Source organism: Lytechinus pictus, chromosome 12 (genome assembly GCF_037042905.1).
Source record: "Lytechinus pictus isolate F3 Inbred chromosome 12, Lp3.0, whole genome shotgun sequence".
NCBI classification, from domain to species: domain Eukaryota; kingdom Metazoa; phylum Echinodermata; class Echinoidea; order Temnopleuroida; family Toxopneustidae; genus Lytechinus; species Lytechinus pictus.
Genome location: NC_087256.1, coordinates 21,931,826 through 21,951,107, shown reverse-complemented (window position 1 = coordinate 21,951,107; position 19,282 = coordinate 21,931,826). Strand labels below are relative to the sequence as shown.

General features: G+C 38.0%; 1 protein-coding gene across 1 annotated transcript in view; it reads left to right on the top strand.

Annotated features, from left to right (window-relative positions):
• Positions 1-19,282, top strand: part of LOC129272554 (RRP12-like protein) — a 44,116-nt gene that overhangs the window by 5,888 nt on the left and 18,946 nt on the right. Inside the window, exons 2-16 of the mRNA XM_064107785.1 lie at positions 2,657-2,839; positions 3,489-3,694; positions 4,544-4,627; positions 5,055-5,131; positions 5,416-5,644; positions 6,657-6,795; positions 7,836-7,963; positions 10,609-10,799; positions 11,318-11,429; positions 11,989-12,153; positions 12,746-12,924; positions 14,209-14,330; positions 15,800-16,027; positions 16,433-16,581; positions 18,034-18,189. Coding sequence (XP_063963855.1) covers positions 2,680-2,839; positions 3,489-3,694; positions 4,544-4,627; positions 5,055-5,131; positions 5,416-5,644; positions 6,657-6,795; positions 7,836-7,963; positions 10,609-10,799; positions 11,318-11,429; positions 11,989-12,153; positions 12,746-12,924; positions 14,209-14,330; positions 15,800-16,027; positions 16,433-16,581; positions 18,034-18,189 — 2,325 coding nt within the window. The 5' untranslated portion in view covers positions 2,657-2,679. The remainder of the gene's footprint in view (positions 1-2,656; positions 2,840-3,488; positions 3,695-4,543; positions 4,628-5,054; positions 5,132-5,415; positions 5,645-6,656; positions 6,796-7,835; positions 7,964-10,608; positions 10,800-11,317; positions 11,430-11,988; positions 12,154-12,745; positions 12,925-14,208; positions 14,331-15,799; positions 16,028-16,432; positions 16,582-18,033; positions 18,190-19,282) is intronic.

Below are 19,282 nucleotides of genomic sequence, written 5' to 3'. Positions count from 1 at the left end.
GTCAACTTCCCGGCAATTTTCTGGTTTGATTAAAGCACAGTAGGCCTACTGCGCATGCACGATCGATGGCGATGACTTCCATTCATGAATTCATCGTGCATAAATTATGTCGGCACGAGCAGACGAGTAAGACTCGAACTATGATCGAAATCATCGAAATAAACTTCAAATTAATGGTGAATAGGCATCATAATTGCACAATCAGTTTCATTTTGGGGGAATATAAATCAAGTAAGTAGTAACTAGTAGTCAAGTTGGACATTACTGTTTATTTTGATGATTGTGTGAACCAAACGAATCAGCTGGCTGACCATTTTTTTTTTTTTTTCGATGCACCGGCGCTCGATGACATCGATCGAACACCGATTTTAAAATCGATTCGACTCAGGCTTAGGCACTTGACAGGTGAATGAACTTTACTAGATTTCTTGTGTGAATAAATCTTTAAAAACTGAGACAGTCCCTGTAAACTGGGACAATCCCAATTTTCTGACCAGCGCTTCTACTGATCTAACAGTTACTGTAAGATCTATCCCTAATATAACATATACATGTACCGGTATATGAAATTGATGGGGAAGTGGAAATACATACCAAAATATGGCTTTATCGCGTCAAATTTCGAGCAGGATCTAATGCGTGTAATTGTCCATAGACTTCGGTTTTATTTAGTCGGTAAAGCCAAAAAGGTTCTGTGAGTCTAGACTAGTCGAACTATCATATCGGCTGATAATCGTTAAAATACCCTTTCCAGTATCAGCGCTTCTCGCTAGCATAGCGGGAAGAGGTCTTGACTGCAGATAAAACGAGGTGAGTTCGAATCCCAACTAAGGTAACGTAAGCAACAGTAAAAAAAAAATGATAGAAAAATCTGAAGTGAACGAAGTCTCAATCTTTTGTTATTTTTGGTGGGGGGTGCATATAGGCCTTATCCTGAAATAAGTCACCTCTCTTCTCGTGTATGTCAGTGTGTGTGCGCTCGTTGTGTACAAAGTCAATGGGAGAGGAAAGAAGTCACCGCCGCTGACGAAATAAATGGCAGTGAATGGAGTGGGGACTTAAACCATGATAATGCCAATATATATAGATCTATATATTATACAAATATATCGGGTTTGAGAAAGTATAGTGGAAATATTTTTGTCCGAGGTACATGTAGGTTCGGCAATTACTATTTTTCCTGAGGGACCCGAGCCCTAGGCTAGCCTTGAGGATTTCGTGATGATATTTTATATTATTTTGACATACTTATTCATCACGAAGTCTTGAAACCCTTGCCATAGGCATGTAATTGAGACTTGTCAACAATGATGGATTTCCCTAGGAAATCCATCTTTGAAGATGGAAATCATGTAAATTTGTTTGATTTTATTTATCTATAGATCTACACCTTCATACTCCTAATGCATATGAAGGTAATGTGAAAAATAAGAGGTTTCTTACCAGACCGATCTCGTGTAGATCCCTCGATCCATTTGTAAACACCACACATACAATAGGCTTGACCCTTGAACCGCTTCGTTATGACGTAGCTTCGATAAGCGATGTTACAAAATGCCATTTTGAAGAACAAATTATAGAAAAAATTATTATATAACAAATAATAAAATTTAAAACCTGATTATAAATAATCATTATTGCAATATTCATAATCAAGTTTCAAATGAACTTCGTAATTTGGATTATCTAGAGAACTGAAAATTAGGTCTAAAAAAGGGGGTCATCAAAGCGGCGCGTCCCCGCTTACCACCAATATATGTGAGTGCCCCCCCCCCCCCCGGGTTGTATTTGCGGTGTTTACGAATGGATCGAGGGATCTACACGAGATAGGTCTGGTAAGTCTGGTAAGTCATATTTATGCTAACATATTGTTTACCCCTTCATACGCATGAGGCATATGAAGGTTCATAAATAATAAAATCAAGAGAAACAAACCGATTTCACCCTCTAAATATGGATTTCCTAGGGAAATCCATCCTTGACAAGTCTCACTTGAGGTTTGGCCAGGGGCCGCGGAACGGTTTTCAAAAGTGGGGGGGGGGGGCTAACCATGCAAAACATCACAATTATTTGGTAATTTTTACGTTTTTGTAAATGGTTTTGGAAAAAAAGTGGGGGGCTGATGCCCCCCGCTTCCTCGGCCCCTGATGGTGACCATTTCAAGGCTCCGTGATGTTTTGTAAAAATAATTAAAAACATCATCACGGAGTACTCAAGGCTAGATGTGACTAACTTTCTTGATGATCTTGAATGTCTCATGTCAGCTGTTAATTTCTCAGGTTAAATCTGTCTGTGTGAAACTTGGAATGTAGCAAAGAAAAAAATGTTGCTCAGTCTGTTCTTAGAACTTTTTGAGTGCGAGTTGAGGCAAGAAATGAATCTGTGACTGATGCCACTAGCATAACACTCTCCCCCCTGCTCACAGATTATCACCATTCTACGTTCTACGCTCATCATGGTGTATCAATAAGATAACATTCTGATACTCTTAATCTGATACCACTTGTTGCAGTTTGAATCAGGTTGCACTTCTCTAATCTTGCCTTGGGATAATGCATATGAGGCAGATTGCAAAAGACAGGGGTACCCCGAATAAAAATTGAGCTTAAAATCACCCTCCCTCTCTCTCTACTTTTTTCTTTTGTTTGTTTGACAGTGTTTTGATAAGGAGATGTCAAGATGAAAGGACCTGGAAGGATCAAGAACAAGGGAGCAAAGGGAAAGAGATGGAAAAAGGGCCAGAGCTGCGTGACCAACCCACAGAAGAAAGGGCACAGAGAGGCAGCAAAACAGAACAGGTTTCTGCCTTCTAATTTCAGGAAAGCTCCCAGACATTCTGGTAAGTAGCAGTTGGTGTGAAAGAGGCATGCTTCTTTTCGTTCAAACAATTATGGTAGAGAAAATTTGGCCTTTTTTAATGAAAATTTCTGAATGCTCACTGGTCAGAAACCATAGGAAATTTTCAAGAAAAATCGTGAAAGTCACCCTAAGTATCAAGCAGATAAGAGTGTCGAGTGTGTGTGTAATTGAGCTTTTAAAGCGCTGTATCAATCAAATATAATTATTTACATTGGGACCAACCTTTTAACATCACCATCTGAAAGACTTGACCAGAGCTTGAACCACTACATCAGTTTGTAACTTTCGCACGTAACTTATTACAGTAGCACGCCACAATGCCCAGGTACTACATGTACATAAATTTGTGTTTCCTAATGCTCTTTTCTCTTATTGAATTTTAAAATATTTCCATGAAATCTGTATTTAAGATTTTAAAAATGCCTTTATGCTATGGTGGTATGTACAGGGAATAATACTTTGCCACATTTATGACTTATGTTTTCCATGGTATTGTACAGTTAACCAAGGTTGAGTTTCTTGTACATCAATTTCTGTCTCTATGCAAGTTTAAGGTATTTAATTAATCCCTAATTTCATTGTAATTTGTTCTTTTCATTTACCCCTCTGTCATTGGTGTGTATATACAGAAAGTGGATTGACACAGAAAGCTCTCGATGAGCACAATGTGGTGCAAGGGGACAGCGATGTCATGATGGGGGGCGTGGCCTCGGACAGTGTCTCTGTCGGTGGGGAGACTTATGGTACATTCTTGAGCGGGGTGACCGACTGTTCCCAGCCTGCCTTCAATCGGGTCAAGAGGTATTGGGAGTCAAGCTCCGCTAGTCATAAAGAGGTACTTAATACTGGTTCATAATTTTTTTTCTTCTAAATTTTCTAATCAATGTAGTGAGATTTATTTGTGCAATAACAAGGATTGATAATACCAACCTTATCTTTAGGGCCTTATTTGTTTTTAAAAAAGTGTTCATTCACAAAACCCTGTTGGCTTATTGTGTGGTTTTGATGTCAAACAGTCCTTCCATTTTTTTGTTGTGATCCAGTCACCTTTAATGGGTGGGAATGGCATTGTACAAGTTAATAGTAATGATAATAACGACATAACGTCAAGTTGGAGAATGGTGGTAGACTACAGTGCGAAGTATTAGTGTTATTGTTGTGCTTTATTACCGGCTTTTGCTCATACATAATATTTGCATCCTGTCATTTATCCATCCACCAAGATCTTGTCCGGAAGACATTCTATTCTGTTCTGTTTTATATTCAGATACCACCCGCCAAGTGACTTCTTGGGTATCCATTCTTCAAATTGTTTTTGCTCACTCTTGCATGAATGTATAATCATTAAAGGGTATATCACATAAGAGGGTCGTATAAGCTTGAAAGAAGATTGTCTAATTAATGTAAAAAAAAAAAAAAGATTGCCTCATTAATGTGATTAGATTAATTTCTTGGTTTTCACAATATCATAATAAAGTATGCAAGAAATCTCAGATCTGGCATTGGCAGGGGCATAAATTTTGACTGTGTGCGGTCGAGAATCCATCTACTTTTGAAATGATATTGATTATACTTGCTTATATAGCGCTTAACACTATCAGAGGTCTCTAAGCGCTCTAAAGGAGCAGGTGTTTTAATAGAATGACATTTTTTTATTAATCACCCGCTCACATTCCTGTTTCAGATTTGTGCTGTTTTGGCTGCCGTGACTGAAGTGATACGGGAGAAAGGTGGCAAGGAAACAGAGACGGAATATTTTGCTGCTTTGGTAAGTTTTGTGAATGTATTAGAATCATTGTAGTTGTGACTTAACTGGGTCTGGAGTAAAGACTGCACACTATACCCATACTTTATTACAGAGTTTACTTTTCAACAAATTCTACAAAATATCTCTTCAAATTTATTAAATTTGTGGGTAAAGTCATTACATTTGTGTATAATTCAAGATTATGCATTATGCATTTATTTCATTTGCGGGTGAAATTATTGCATTTGTGGGTACAGTATTGTTTCATCTGTGGATGTTCTTACATTTGTGGAAAGTGTTTTGCAGTTATTCGCGTTATTATATTTGTTGGTGCTATGTCATTTGTGGGCATCTTTTACATTTGTGGGTGTAACATGGTCCAACTTGCTTTCATTTTTCTTGAAATATTGTACGGTGAAGTAATTTATTTTGTTGATATTTTTTTAAGATGACCACACTGGATAGTGTAGATGATGATGAAGCAGTGTCTGCCGTGCTTTTCCTGTTGTCTCTTATCATCAAAAGGTATGGACCACCTTATTTACATGTATGTTCTGTATTCCTATATATCTATATTCACCATTACATATGATATATACACCCGTATATGATTTTCAATATCTTGATACTAGTTGTCAAATTACTGATCCGATACAGTTTCTGCTGAAATTGTAGACTACAATCTTACTTTGGTCAGTCAAGTTTATTGCTTAAGAACCTAACAAGTGTGCGTTCTTTGCAAGAATGTCCTACCCATTTGATGAAATTAAAATTCATTGAAATAATCTACTGCTTTTCTTTCATCTCAGAGTACCATCATCGATATTAAAGCTGAAGTTTTCTGTTTGCTGTCAGACACTGCTTAAGATCCTAGCCCAGCAATCATCGTCGCCTGCCGCGGCCACATCGGTCGTTCGGTCCACCCTCTCCTGTCTCAGCACCATCCTGCGAGTCCAGGACCCGCTAGTTTGGTCCGACTCCTCTACGCTTCAAATATATCATGGCATTCTCAACTATGCCATTCATTCAAAACCAAAGGTGAGGTGAAATATGTAACTTCATACCCTTTTTGATGATTTGAATAATTACAATAAAAAAATGATAGTTCTTCTACATCTCATATCACTTTATCTATCAGCTTTTTGTCTTTCCAAAGGGACTTTGAATATTGTTACCCTGGCTTTAGCCCAACAAGCCTTTTACAGCAAACAAGCATTTCAAGGAATCAATTCCTGCCAGTTACCAATTTACATCACCTGGGTTGAGTGCAGCACAAAGTGGAACAATATCTAGCTAAAGAAGTTATGATGAGGTGACATATAAATTACTAAATCCACTCTGTAGGATGAGATAATCTTTATTTCACCAAGAAAATCATTATTAATTACTTGACCCTTGGCTTTGGTGGTTAACATTTTCTGTGATTGTAACCTACAGAATTCTTTTGTACAAAATTCTAAGTCATACAATACAGGTAGTAAGTAAAGTCAGTAATCTTCGTACATTTCCCAGATCAGAATTAACACAACCCATAATGTGATGTAAGGAAAAAATAGGCATGAGTTAGTAATGCCAGCACACTGGAATTAGAAAGATTTACTTGATATCATCCATTCTAGTGTTAATATGAATAAGGAACTTCAGTGGCAGCAGAACAACTGAAGCTATGATATGTGCAATTTAAAGTTGGGTATACTATTCACTTATTACTTCCTCACAATACTGAAATTCAAGCCATAATTAAAAAAATGGAATGGAATCAAATATTGCATACAGTTTTTCTTTATTCCATTCTGATTTTTTTTTCTACATTGTCTTACAGTTTCATGAAGGTTCCTATTTATTGAACGTGCCTTTAATAGGCCAGTAGAATGAGCAATCAATCTGTGTGCAAACTAAGATTTCAATCTAGATCACTGTTCCATGGAGATTGTGGGCCCTAGAAAGTAACTTACTCAAAGCAGTGTGTTGATTCTCATGATGGCCTCCATAACTTGTTTAGAAGTGGTCATGCCAAGAGCCTCAGTTCTCATCTTTCATCCCCTTTCAGGTACGCAAAGCTGCTCACCATGCCGTTTGCTCTATTCTGAAAGGAAGTAAATTCATGACCTTGCCCGACCCGCCTTCCCATCATCCCGCAGCTGTGACTACGTCAAAGTTCTGTGTGCAGCAGATAGAGCAACACGGAGGTGAGTTTACTCGAGATACTTTTGAAACTGTTGCAGAATCAGTAGTACCGGTGTTTACATTTGGGCAATTCCATAAAATATGTACGTCCGACCCCCTATATTTGGGACTTTCATGAAATATTCTGACTCTTATTTTTGGTTCTTTTGACTGTCTGTAATGCTGTCAAATGACCATGACTTGGTCAGTTTATGAAGTGAAGTAAGACTTGAAAAAAAATGGGGGTCTGACGTACAAAAAGGTTGATCATTTTATGGAATTTCCCATTTATGACATGTTGATAGAGAGAGAGAGGTGGTTTCACAAAGATTTAAATGGGGGAAAAATGCAATCAATTTCAAAGCAAGACTTATGTAAGCATGCCTTACATATCAAGATGCAAACAATGCATAGACCAGGGCCCCATCTTACAAGGAGTTACGATTGATCTGATCAATCGTAACTATGGACGGCCAGCAACGTCAACATCTATTATGCATGCTTGTTCAAAATATTTTCTAGCTACATGTATATTCATGCATTCATTGTTTTCTTGAACATTCACTGCGCTTCTCTTTGCATACGAAAGACATTGAGGAAATTTTTCGTAGAAAAAAATTATGACACTGATCAATTTCCATAGAGTTATCGGATGGATCGGATCGCTACTCTTTTTAAGACGGGGCCCTGGTGACTAGAATAGCACACCAATGAATACCCTATGAAGGTGTTTGTTGCATTTCTACTTTGAATGCGTTAGCACGTTATTATAACAATTTACTTGGAAAACTGTCAAATACTAGTCGCTAGTGGACGCATTTTTGCTTTTTGTGGATCCAATGAAAAATGCCATTCAAAAGAGTATATGAATAATCAAGACACCAAAGTTGGTGCTTATCTCATTAAATATCAAACCACCATGTCACTTTAGTGCCAATGACCTTCTTCTGATCATGCGCAGAATGGAACTACGAAGTGGCCTCTTCCAACACCACTTGCAAACTTTTGATCATTCAAATGTCCATTATTCAAATTTGTTCTTGTTTTGCTTGTCCTGACCCAGGTACTGGAGAGGCAGGAACAACGTGTCATGTGTTGACCCTTCTCAAAGATATTCTTGTGTCCTTTCCCAAGAATCAACTCAAGACGACATGTGAAACCATATTAAAGGTCATGACCCTGAGCAATGTGGTGAGTTAAGAAATGAGTTTCATATCTGGGGCCCGTTGCAGAAAGAATTGCGATCAAACGCAACTAAAAAAATATTGCGCAACTTGATTCTCAGCCAATGAAGCACCCGTATTCGGGACTTGCGCTTATATTTTGACTTGTGTTTAAATGCAACTCTTTCTGCAACAGGCCCCTGGACAGTTAATTATAATCAATTGTTAATATTACAGGTAATTTAGACTCATTTGCATTACTCTTATAGTGTCTTTGTATTTGTTTGTAATGAGTATGAAGTGTCACCAATGAACCTTTATTGCATGATGTGGATATTGTTGTGGTTTTGGAGTGGAGTCGGTAGATTGGAGTAGTTTTCTTTTATGGTAATCCACGGTGTGATGCGTTTGTTTGCTGAATTAATGGGGATAGATGCTTTGCAAGTAATTCCCCCTTTTTTCTTTCAGTTTTAATTGTGAGCAGACAATTTTGTTTTGTGATACCAGTCCCCTTGATTGGGGAAGTTTTGCTATTAAAACAATAGGATTAATAAAACTCTCTATTATAGATAGAGATAGAGAGGGAAAAAAAAAAAAATGCAAGTAATGCAAGATTCATTCCAATAAACGCTTTATAAATTCTTGAATTGGATTAGAAAGAAAAATGTATTTTCAATAACATATTCACTATTTAGCCAAACCCTGCTAGTCTCCCTCCAGTCCTAAATGCTCATTTAAATTCATGCTCCATTGAGCTAAAATCTGTGTCAGATGATGGGCAATTCCATAAAATGATCAACCTTTTTGTTCGTCCGACCACCTTTTTTCTCAAGTTTTACTTCATTTCATAAACTGACCAAGTCATGGTCCTTTGAGAACATTACAGACTGTCAAAAGAACAAGAAATCAGAGACAGAAACATTCATGAAGGTCCCACAAATTGGGGGTCGGACATACTTAATTTATGGAATTGCTCTGATATATTTTTCCTCTTTTTATATTCAATGTATATTCTCTCACTTTTTTTCACTCCATCCATTTCCATCAAGCTTGTGACATCAGTATCGATGGAGGCACTGCATGGAATGTTCACCATGCAGCCAAGCCCTGCTAGTCTCCCTTCAGACCTGAATGTTCATTTGGTTCACTCTCCCAAGAGCTAGAATCTGTGTCAGATGATATTTTTTCTCTCTTTATATTCAATGTATATTCTCTCACTTTTTTTCACTCCATCCATTTCCATCAAGCTTGTGACATCAGTATCAATGAAGGCACTGCATGGAATGTTCACCATGCAGCCTAGCCCTGCTAGTCTCCCTTCAGACCTGAATGTTCATTTGGTTCACTCTCCCAGAGCTAGCATCTGCAGAGATGCCAACCCTCCCGATTTCATCGGGAGGCTCCCGAAAATTCATCCCAACTCCCGCCCTTACGATTACCATCCTTATCCTCCCGAAATTACGATTTTTTTTGCATTGATCAAATTGGATTGGAAGTACATGTATCGTCTGCTGACTTTAGCATGTAGTAACTCCATTACGTTTCGCTGCTACTAAATTCTGTGTGAAAGGCAGACAAATAAGGAGCAGCGAAAAGCTGGTGCATGTGATATGCCCAACGGGAATCCACTGTGCACCAGGCCGGTAGGCCTGGCTAGCTTCGCGAGGCGTGTGCGCTCGCGGCCGCTGGATTTGTCGAGTCGTGCGATGGAATATCGGTGTGTGATTTCGGCGTATTGATGGGTTGATATTGACATGAAATGGCGGAAAATCAACAAAAAAAGACCAAGAAATGGTCTCAGAAGTATAAGACTGAATACAGTCTCCAGTACCCGTGTATTCGGAAAGAGGAATCTACCATGCATTTTGCACAATTTGCAGCGTGGACATTAAAGTTGAGCACGGAGGTCGTGATGATATTCGGAAGCACGTAGGGAGCAAACGGCATACGGACATTGCGAAGACGAGATCTTCGAGCTCCACTAGTACCCTGTTGACTTATTTCACCAAGCAAGGGACCAGCGAGGAGGAAGACGTTACCCGCGCTTTAATAATAATAAAGAGGATAATTCCTCATTATTATAGTTGAACAGGTACTTTTCTTCTATTGTCCCCTCATTTTTTTTACATGTAAAAATGCATATTTGATATTTTTATTTTTATGTCAAAAAAGTGGGAACAATGTTTTTTTAAAAACATGTGAAATGCTCCAAAATAAGGGTCAGATTGCACCAGAGAGCATCTAGAAACCCAGAGCTTCCAGGGCCCTAAGGCGGGCCCTCGACCCCGGCCGCAAGGGTTGAGCGCTCCACGCTCGAGATGTGCGCTACGCGCACATAATTTGGTGTCGGTTGCAAATCCTCCCTAATTCTGATTTCCAAAAGTTGGCATCTCTGCATCTGTGTCAGATGATATTTTTTTCTTTATATTCAATGCACATTCTCTCACTTTTTTGTACTCCATCCTTTTCATCAAGCTTGTGACATCAGTATCAATGAAGGCACTGCATGGCATGTCCACCATGCAGCCAAGCCCTGCTAGTCTTCCTTCAGACCTGAATGTTCATTTGGTTTACTCTCCCCAGAGCTAGAATCTGTGTCAGATGATATTTTTCCTCTTTTTATATTCAATGCACATTCTCTAACTTTTTTTTACTCCATCCTTTTTCATCAAGCTTGTGACATCAGTATCGATGAAGGCACTGCATGGAATGTTCACCATGCAGCCAAGCCCTGCTAGTCTCCCTCCAGACCTGAATGCTCAGCTGATCAATGCCCTGTATGATTACCAGCCGGGTGAGAGTGATTCCCAAGCCATGCAGGCGTGGCTGGCCGTCATGCAACAGGCTCATCTAAATCTATTCAGGTAGGTAACCTATCTAGGGCAAGTCCACCCCAAACAAAAATTGAATAAATATAAATAAAAATGAAATAAGCATGATGCTGATAGTGTCAAATCAGAAAGTTATGAATTTTGAAATTTTGCCTATATTTCATAATTATAAGCACATCACAGCGATATGAAAATCAGAGAGTCAATGTCACGTGCTGTTTTGTATTTTATTGTAAGAATTATAACATTTTTCAACTTTTACAGATTCGACATTAAAGAAGCATAGCCTGGGATAGTTAGTTTTAAGTGTGCACTTTCAACAATCATGTATATATGGCTTTAACAAATACAATTTTCTTGAAAATATGTTTCAATTTAAACCCCTTATTCCCCCCCCCCCCCATCTGTAAACCAGTGTTTGTGACCATGTTCCAAATTCAGATTCAGAGGATGTGTGAGATAAAACTCATAAATGTCCTCAACAAAGGAATTACTTCAAGCATTCCAACCTCAACAATTTCCAAATTCTCTTTCTATTTCATTTTTGACAGACTGGATGAGAAGCTTTGCGTCAGTCATTTACCTCGTCTATTTTCATCAGCCATGGTGTGTTTCCTGTCGGATAGGGCTGATGTTGAAGTGTCTGCTACCGGGATACTCAAGGTTTGTTTTTTGTTTTTATACCGTAATCGACATGCTTCACTACTTCTATTTTAATTCGTTATTTAAGTAGTATTTCCAAAAATGGGTTTGAATTGTAATATTTTACTTTTTTCCTCTTCACCTTCTTTACCTCTGCACCTCCTCTTCTCTTCATCTTCCTATTCCTTTTGCCTACCCCTACCTCTTCTTTTACTTTCTCCTTTTCATCTTCTCCTTCCTTTCCCTTTCTTCTTCATCCTCTTTTTCCCTTTCCTCTTTTTTCCCAAATCCTCTTTTTCTTTCTCCTCCTCCGCTTCCTCATCCTTTTCCCCCTTCATCTTCCTCTCCCTCTTCCACTTCTCCTTTTCAACCTCCTCTTCCTTTTCCTCTCCCCCTTTTCCTCTCCCCCTTTTCCTCTCTCTCCTCCTCATTGTCCTCTTTTTCCCCTTTTCCTCTTTCCCCTACACCTCTTTTTTACTCCTCTTTTTCCTTTCTTATATTTTCATTTTCCTGTCTATCTGTTCCTATTCCTGTTCTCACCATGTTCTATATCTTTGATCACACCACTTGACTCTACCAGACACTGCTCATAGAATGTGTGAAGCCAGCCAGGGAAAACATCGCCAAGGACCAGGGTGCCAGTGCTTCTATCAGGAAGATGTTTCAGGCAGTGGAGGCAGGACTCTCCTACAAGTTCCACTCTTCATGGGGCCTTGTCATGAAAATTTTGGCAGCCTTCTTCGAGGTAAGCTGATGGGATCAGATCGTTCAGTTACAGAGAGTGCAAAATTCCGCTGCCCGAATTCTCAGTGAAGCTCCTAAATATGCACACATAACACCTTTTCTAAAAAAATATTCACTGTTGCCAGTGATGGAGCGAATCAAATTCAAGATTTTGTTGCTTACATGGAAAATGGTTAGCGGTTGCGCTCGTCAATATTTTGATGATCCTATCTCGGAATATGTACCTACTAGAAATCTAGGATCTTCGGGAACCAGGTTGTTGACAACTCATAGAGTCAAATGCTTATGTGGTGAAAAAGCTTTTGCTGATAGCACTCCCACTTGATGGGATGCACATTCTTCAACAGTATGCAATGCTAAGTCGATAGAGTCATTCAAAGCCAACCTAAAGACATATTTATTTTCATCATATATCAAAATAAAAGCATGCCTAGCGTACTACATTATATAGGACTGTATAAAATGTTTTCTTGTACTGGTAGCTCTAGATCAAACATGAAGTTCTTATTCTTGAAAAGCTTGACTGTACTAACCAATAATAAACCATATTTTCATAAATCTAAATAGAATTTTATTTTTGTATGACTTTGTAGGCATATGGCAGGGAGGGTCACAGTTTCATGTCCAAGTGTCTCCAGACCATGTGTGACCTCCGTGGGTCACAGCATTTTGCCTACAAGCAGGAGCTGGACAAGGCCATGGGGGCAGCCATCTTGGCTATGGGGCCTAGGCTTGTGCTCCAGGCTGCGCCACTTCAAATCACAGGAGATGAGTAAGTGATGTGTTTGAAATCAAAATTTTCTTGGTAATTCATGTACCACATGATAATTTGTGTTTATTAGATAATAAATTTTAAATTACTTAAAGGACAAGTCCACCCCAACAAAAAAGTTCATTTGAATAAAAAGAGAAATATCCAACAAGAATAACACTGAAAATTTCATCAAAATCGGATGTAAAATAAGAAAGTTATGACATTTTGAAGTTTCGCTCAATTTCACAGAACAGTCATATGCACATCCTGGTCTGTATGCAAATGAGGAGACTGATGACATCATCCAATCACTATTTCTTTTGTATTTTATTATAAATATGAAATATTCTAATTTTCTCCTCTTTGTCAAGTGAAACACCGATTAATTCCTCCATCAACATGTGGAATTAGCATTGTTTAATACTATATGGTTCAGTCAAGTTGGTCCTTATTGTCAAATCGGTAAAAAATGAAATATTGTATATTTCAAACAATAGAAAACAAAGGAAATAGTGAGTGAGGGACATCATCGACCGTCTCATTTGCATGCCACTGAGATGTGCATATCACTGTTTTGTGAAAAATAAGCGAAACTTTAAAATGTCATAACTTTCTTATTTTACATCCGATTTTGATGAAATTTTCAGCGTTATGCTAGTTTGATTTTTCTCTATTGATTCAAATCAACATTTTTCTGGGATGGACTTGACCTTTAAAAAGGTCTGGCTAGCAATTCATGAAAGGATCTGAGGATGTTTTATCTGACAAAGTCCTGTTTTATCCAACAGTTACAATAGGAACTGTGCTTTTCAGCCAATCAAAATCAAGGAAAGTTGTCAGTTCTGACAACTTGTTAGAACACAAATGTTGATGAAATAGTCTCCAGCGGACCATGTCGCAAAAGTTGTCAGCACTGACACGTCATTATATCTAACGTTGTAAATGCCAATTATGGTCATGTTTCCTAAATGAGTTTGTACAAAATCCATCAAAATGACTACCCAAGTGTCATTTTATGTATGAATAAAAAGTAAGTGTCAAAGGATTCTGGAAGATATTGTGTAATTGCTGAGAAATTAGCAAAAGTAGTATGAAATTTCATCAAAATGTTGGGTCTTATTCCTAGAAATAATTATAAACTGTCCCAAATGTGCTTATTTGTGTTTGCGATGTTCATTGTGATCGTTTTTTGTCTCGCCTTCATAGCAATTCATAAATTATTGATTAGACGTTTTTATAAGGGTGCCATACAAAGCAGTAAACACATTTTCCCTTTTATTTTCTTCTATTGTATCACAACAGAGACAACTATGATTTTCCAAGGAGCTGGTTGATTCCTGTGATACGAGACAATGTGGCAAATACTCAGCTGAGTTTCTTCACCAAGTATTTCCTCCCACTAGCAGCAAAACTCAGAACAAGATGTAAGAATTCCATAATATATCAAGCTTTCAATTAAGTCCCCAATCAATTTAGACTTGTTTGCAATGAGAACTAGGCCTTTGAATTTACAGTGATATATACATAGTACACATACAACACCAAAGCTAGGATATTAATTTGGCACAAAATTTATGATGGTGGTCCCCAAGTCTGCGCACCTATCGATTTGAGTTAAGATTTAACATGAATTTCTTTTAATTTCACAAAATCTGTCAGTTGATAATGTTCCTTACATCATTATCAGTTAAGTGGCCAAATATCTCATAAAAATTTGAAAGAAATATATGATTTTCTTGGAAAAAAACTCGGGCAGTGATTTTCAGATTGAACAAAAAATGGTGCCCTATGTCTGTGCACCCATTCACTTTGCACGCGATTCGGGGAATTTTATGAGAAAGGCTCAGTGCATTTTGAGGCCACCACAAGAAATGCCCAAAATTCATTTTTTTTTCCCCACCATTTTGAATAAGATTTTATGATGAATATCTGTGTATGTATTGCATGTGTAAAGTCTGTGTTTGTTGCGTATCTTCTTTCACTAGAATCGCGCAGATATGCCTGTGCGCAGACAAGGGGGACTGCGCCGACTTGGGGGAACTTGCCATACATTTTACTAGTTAACATGTAAAAGCCTGTTATCATAATGATCTCTAAATGAGATCCAATCCAAATCAAATCCAATAAAATGACCACCCAAGTATTTGTATTTTAACTAGAAAGTATATGCCAAATGATTTTGATTAAATAAAATGTGTAAAAGCAGAGAAATGAGCAAAGATGACATTGCAGACCAGCCAGGTGTAGAACCTTTTTTCAAGCATTTATAATACACTGTCCCACATGTGCTTATTTGTGTTATGAATCTTCATTGTGATTGTTTTTCAGCCAAGATTGCATGATTCACAAAGTTAGATTTATGGAAACCTACCGGATGTAGATCTGTAATGGCACAGTGACAGTTTACCTTGATTGCAAAGAATTTCCCGTGAAATCATTGTTTGCTGCTACTACATTTGTTTAGCTTTAAACCCTCAAGGGATAGCTTGTGAGGTGTTCTCTCCAAAGTGTTTGATTAATCCAGTCATATTGGATGACAGTCCGATGTTGGTGTTGGAAGCACAATTTTGTATAATTATGTATTCATGAGGTCACATCTAAGGCCCCAATGGACCGATTCCCACCACATTGTGGTAGTGGGGGGGGTTTCATCATGCTCTACCGAAATGCTGAAATGCTAAAAAAAGTTTTTGTGACATCATCACTTTGGTACTCTATAGTTGGCCCAACTGTTTCAGCTTTTATTTATTATACATTAATTTGAGGGCTTTTGAAGAACTGACATTTGTGGATGCCCACTTTCATTCAATTTTTCCTTTGTGGTATTGGAAAGAATTTGATTGCTCACATTGCTAATTTCCATCTTTCCAACGTCTTTCATTTTTTGTTAAAGCTCTTGAATTGACGGAGCAAGGTAAGAAGGTTGAAGGGAAGACCTATGATGTCCTCCAGTCTCAGATCTGGTCCTTGCTGCCTGGATTCTGCAAGAACCCAACAGATCTAGCAGTAGCCTTCAAAGGCATCGCCAAGATCTTGGGAACTGCACTCAACGAAAGACCAGACCTACGACTGGTCGTGTGTTCGGCCATCAGGAATCTGATAACAAAGAACTTAGATCATGGTGAGACACTAACTAGATGGTTAATCCACCTGTTGCTAATGTGGGCTTTGGACAATGCTCATATCAAAGTTCCGGTAGTTCTATTCAGGTAAAATGTTAAGCAAACATCGTAGCAGCATTATCATTATGAGCTCTTCACACAGCGGCTGTTTAGACTGACTGGGATAACAATAATCTGTAGGTGCTTTGAGACTACATATCCTGCACCTTATGAATAACCAGCATATTGATAACCTGACATTCTCTGGAAGAGATGAAAAGCACAAAAGTAACCCCAAAACAGAAAAGACTACATTTGTTGATAGGATCAAACGGTTCAGTAATGCCATAAATTCTTATTTAGAAATCAGATACATTATTAATTCCTGAAATAAATCTTGAAAATTTCTTCTGAATTTCCTGCAGAGGTGAATCGAGCGGAGTTGGCTCGCTTTGATAAGAACTACCTACCTATTCTCTTCAACCTGTACACCAGTGGAAACGCAAGACAGGATGCATCCCTCTTTGCCGTCTTAGAGACAGTCAAGGTCTATCTCCAGATTGCAGATTCTAAGGTGGGTTTCATTTTCCTCTTGTCAAAGCAGAATGTAATTACATAAAAGCGTCAAACCCCCCTATATGTAGGAACTTCCCAAATTTATATTTCTCTGATTTCTGGTACTAATCAGTCTGTAATGCTATCAATGATCATGATTAAGGCAGTTTATGAGGTGATGTGAGAATTGAGAAAACATAGTAGTCTATACAACTTTGCCTTTACCTGATTGGTTGAGTTTGTTATTGATTTAATGGAGTGCATTGGCACATGTGAGTGTTGAAAAGTAAAGGCAGTCCTGACCTGGACTTTTGAAAAAAGGTGTAAAAGCATGGTGCCCACCCTGTTATGACTATATGTCATTTATTATTCAGGCAAGACTTCCATATGTCCCCTCCACTAAATTTGAAAAAAAAATATGGAGGTTTGTCAAGAATTATCTAACATATATCTAAGAGATTTAGGAAGGAAAAATTGGATACATACCAAAGTATGGCTTTATTCAGAAATCTCGAGTGTGTGTAATTCCCAATGGCATCTGTTTATTTAGTCAGAAAAATAAATACCTTACACTCTTGGAGAGTAGACTAGTCGTAATATTGGTTGATAACCGTCAGTTATGAAACCCATGGCTTTCAACAATTCCTGCTAGCTCAGTGAGTAAGGCGACAGACTGGAGATGCCTCGTTCTGCAGTGAGAGGTTTGAATCCAAGTTTCAACCGGAAGTGAGAAGAAGAACCAAAAAAAGAGAACGAAAGAAGGGGGTTTGGGATAATTATTTTTTTTAATTAGTGGAGTTGACATAAGGAAGTGTTTCCATTATTAAAGGAGAATGAAACCCTTGAAACTACCTGAATCCATATCAAAGAGAAAAATCAAAGAAACTTATTGTTGAAAGTTTGAGGAAGATTGAATGAATAATAAGAAAGTTATGAGCATTTGAATATTGAGATCACTAATGCCATGTAGATCCTCCCATTGGCAATGTGACCAAGATCTGTGATGTCACACACGTACAACTCCCTCATTACTTAAGTACTTATTTCGCTTATATTCTCACTTTTATAGAGTCTATCACAAGGTGAGGTGTTTTCTTTATGAGAGGACAAGTACAGAGGTTTCACAACATTATATCATTGATGAATCGTTTGTCATATGATTAGAATGAGCAAAAAGAGATGTTTTGGGGTATATTTTCAGTGTCCAAAAGGGGAGAGTTGTTCATCTGTGACATCATAGATCTTGGTCGCATTGCCAATGGGAGGATCTCCATAGCATTAGTGATCTCGACATTCAAATGCTCATAAATCTTCTATTGCTAGTCCTATTTTACTCAAACTTTTGTTGATCTTATTCTTTGATTTTTCTGCTTTCACAAAAGCTAACTTGCTCCAAGAGTTTCATTCTCCTTTAATAACATTTCTAAAAATGGCCTCTGGCGTTGGTCACGTACTTTTCTCTTTCTATCAGCTGATTGCTTCTATGTCAGACAAGGCTTGTCACAAGCTGGAGCAGGAAACAACTGAACGCCAGCATGCAGTTATGGATCTTGTCATCGCCATGGCAGCCCACCTGGATGCAGATCACATGACGAAGCTCTACAAGATGATCACTCCCATGCTAGAGGTAGGCAAATGCAATGTTCTTTGTCAGTGTATCTGCATTTCCTTTTCAGAAGTGTGTGGTCTAAATGATAGGTTCCAGTGTGATTTTGGGAAAAAAGCATACAAACGAAATGAGCAGCATGTACGCTACTAGAGTAAAAAGGTCACATGAAGAAGGAATATGGAAAGACATGCCTAAGGCACTCTCTGGCAAACCATTGAAATTTGAGATGAATAAATCATTACAAAAATTTTCAATATACATCGACAACTGGAGGCATGTCAAAGAGAATATTACATAAAGCATGGCATTTGCTACAAGGTGATCACAAAGGCAATATTTCTCTCTTTCATGGAATATTCAATTCATTAGATTTTATGATAACCCAGTTTTAGGTGTTTTTTTTTATTTCCAGCATGGTCTTTGTTCCTTTCACAGTGTTTATGTAATGACAATTGCTGTAGAATCTTTGTATAAAATATTATGCTTCTATTTATAGCAAGTATGGGAGAGAGTCACTATCTTTACATATATAACAGTATACAAATGATGCACCTATGTGAGTGCATCGGTAGGTTTTGTGAGCATAAGGTAACTATGTAACTGTTAAACCCACGAGGCACAGCCAAGTGGGTTTAGACAAATTTCCATGGTTACCGAATGCTCACTTGTCCTACCAATGCATGAACAAACCTGTGAATCATTGTTTTATAGAATGCTGGAATTTTTTGGTGAAAAAACTTTTTTTTTGCAACCATGCATAAGTAATTACCGAAGCATGGCAAATTTATTGAATGCATGGCTGGCCATGCGTCGGTAATTATTGTTGGTTGCCATTCTATGATAGGGAATGGACCCAGTGTGGTTATTGCCCCCTAAACCCCCAATCGATTATACTAAAATCTGAATAAGACACCCAATGGTGACGATGATTCTTTGCTTTTCCCCTCTCAAGCCCAGCTGATGCTCTGGCCCCCTCCCCAATGAAAAAAGTGATAATCAATGATAAAGTTCAGAAACCAATCTGAATAATAATAATAATAATAATTCTAAGAAAAAAATGAAAATGATAATAATGATATAGAGTGTGTTGAAACAATAAAAAAGTATAGCC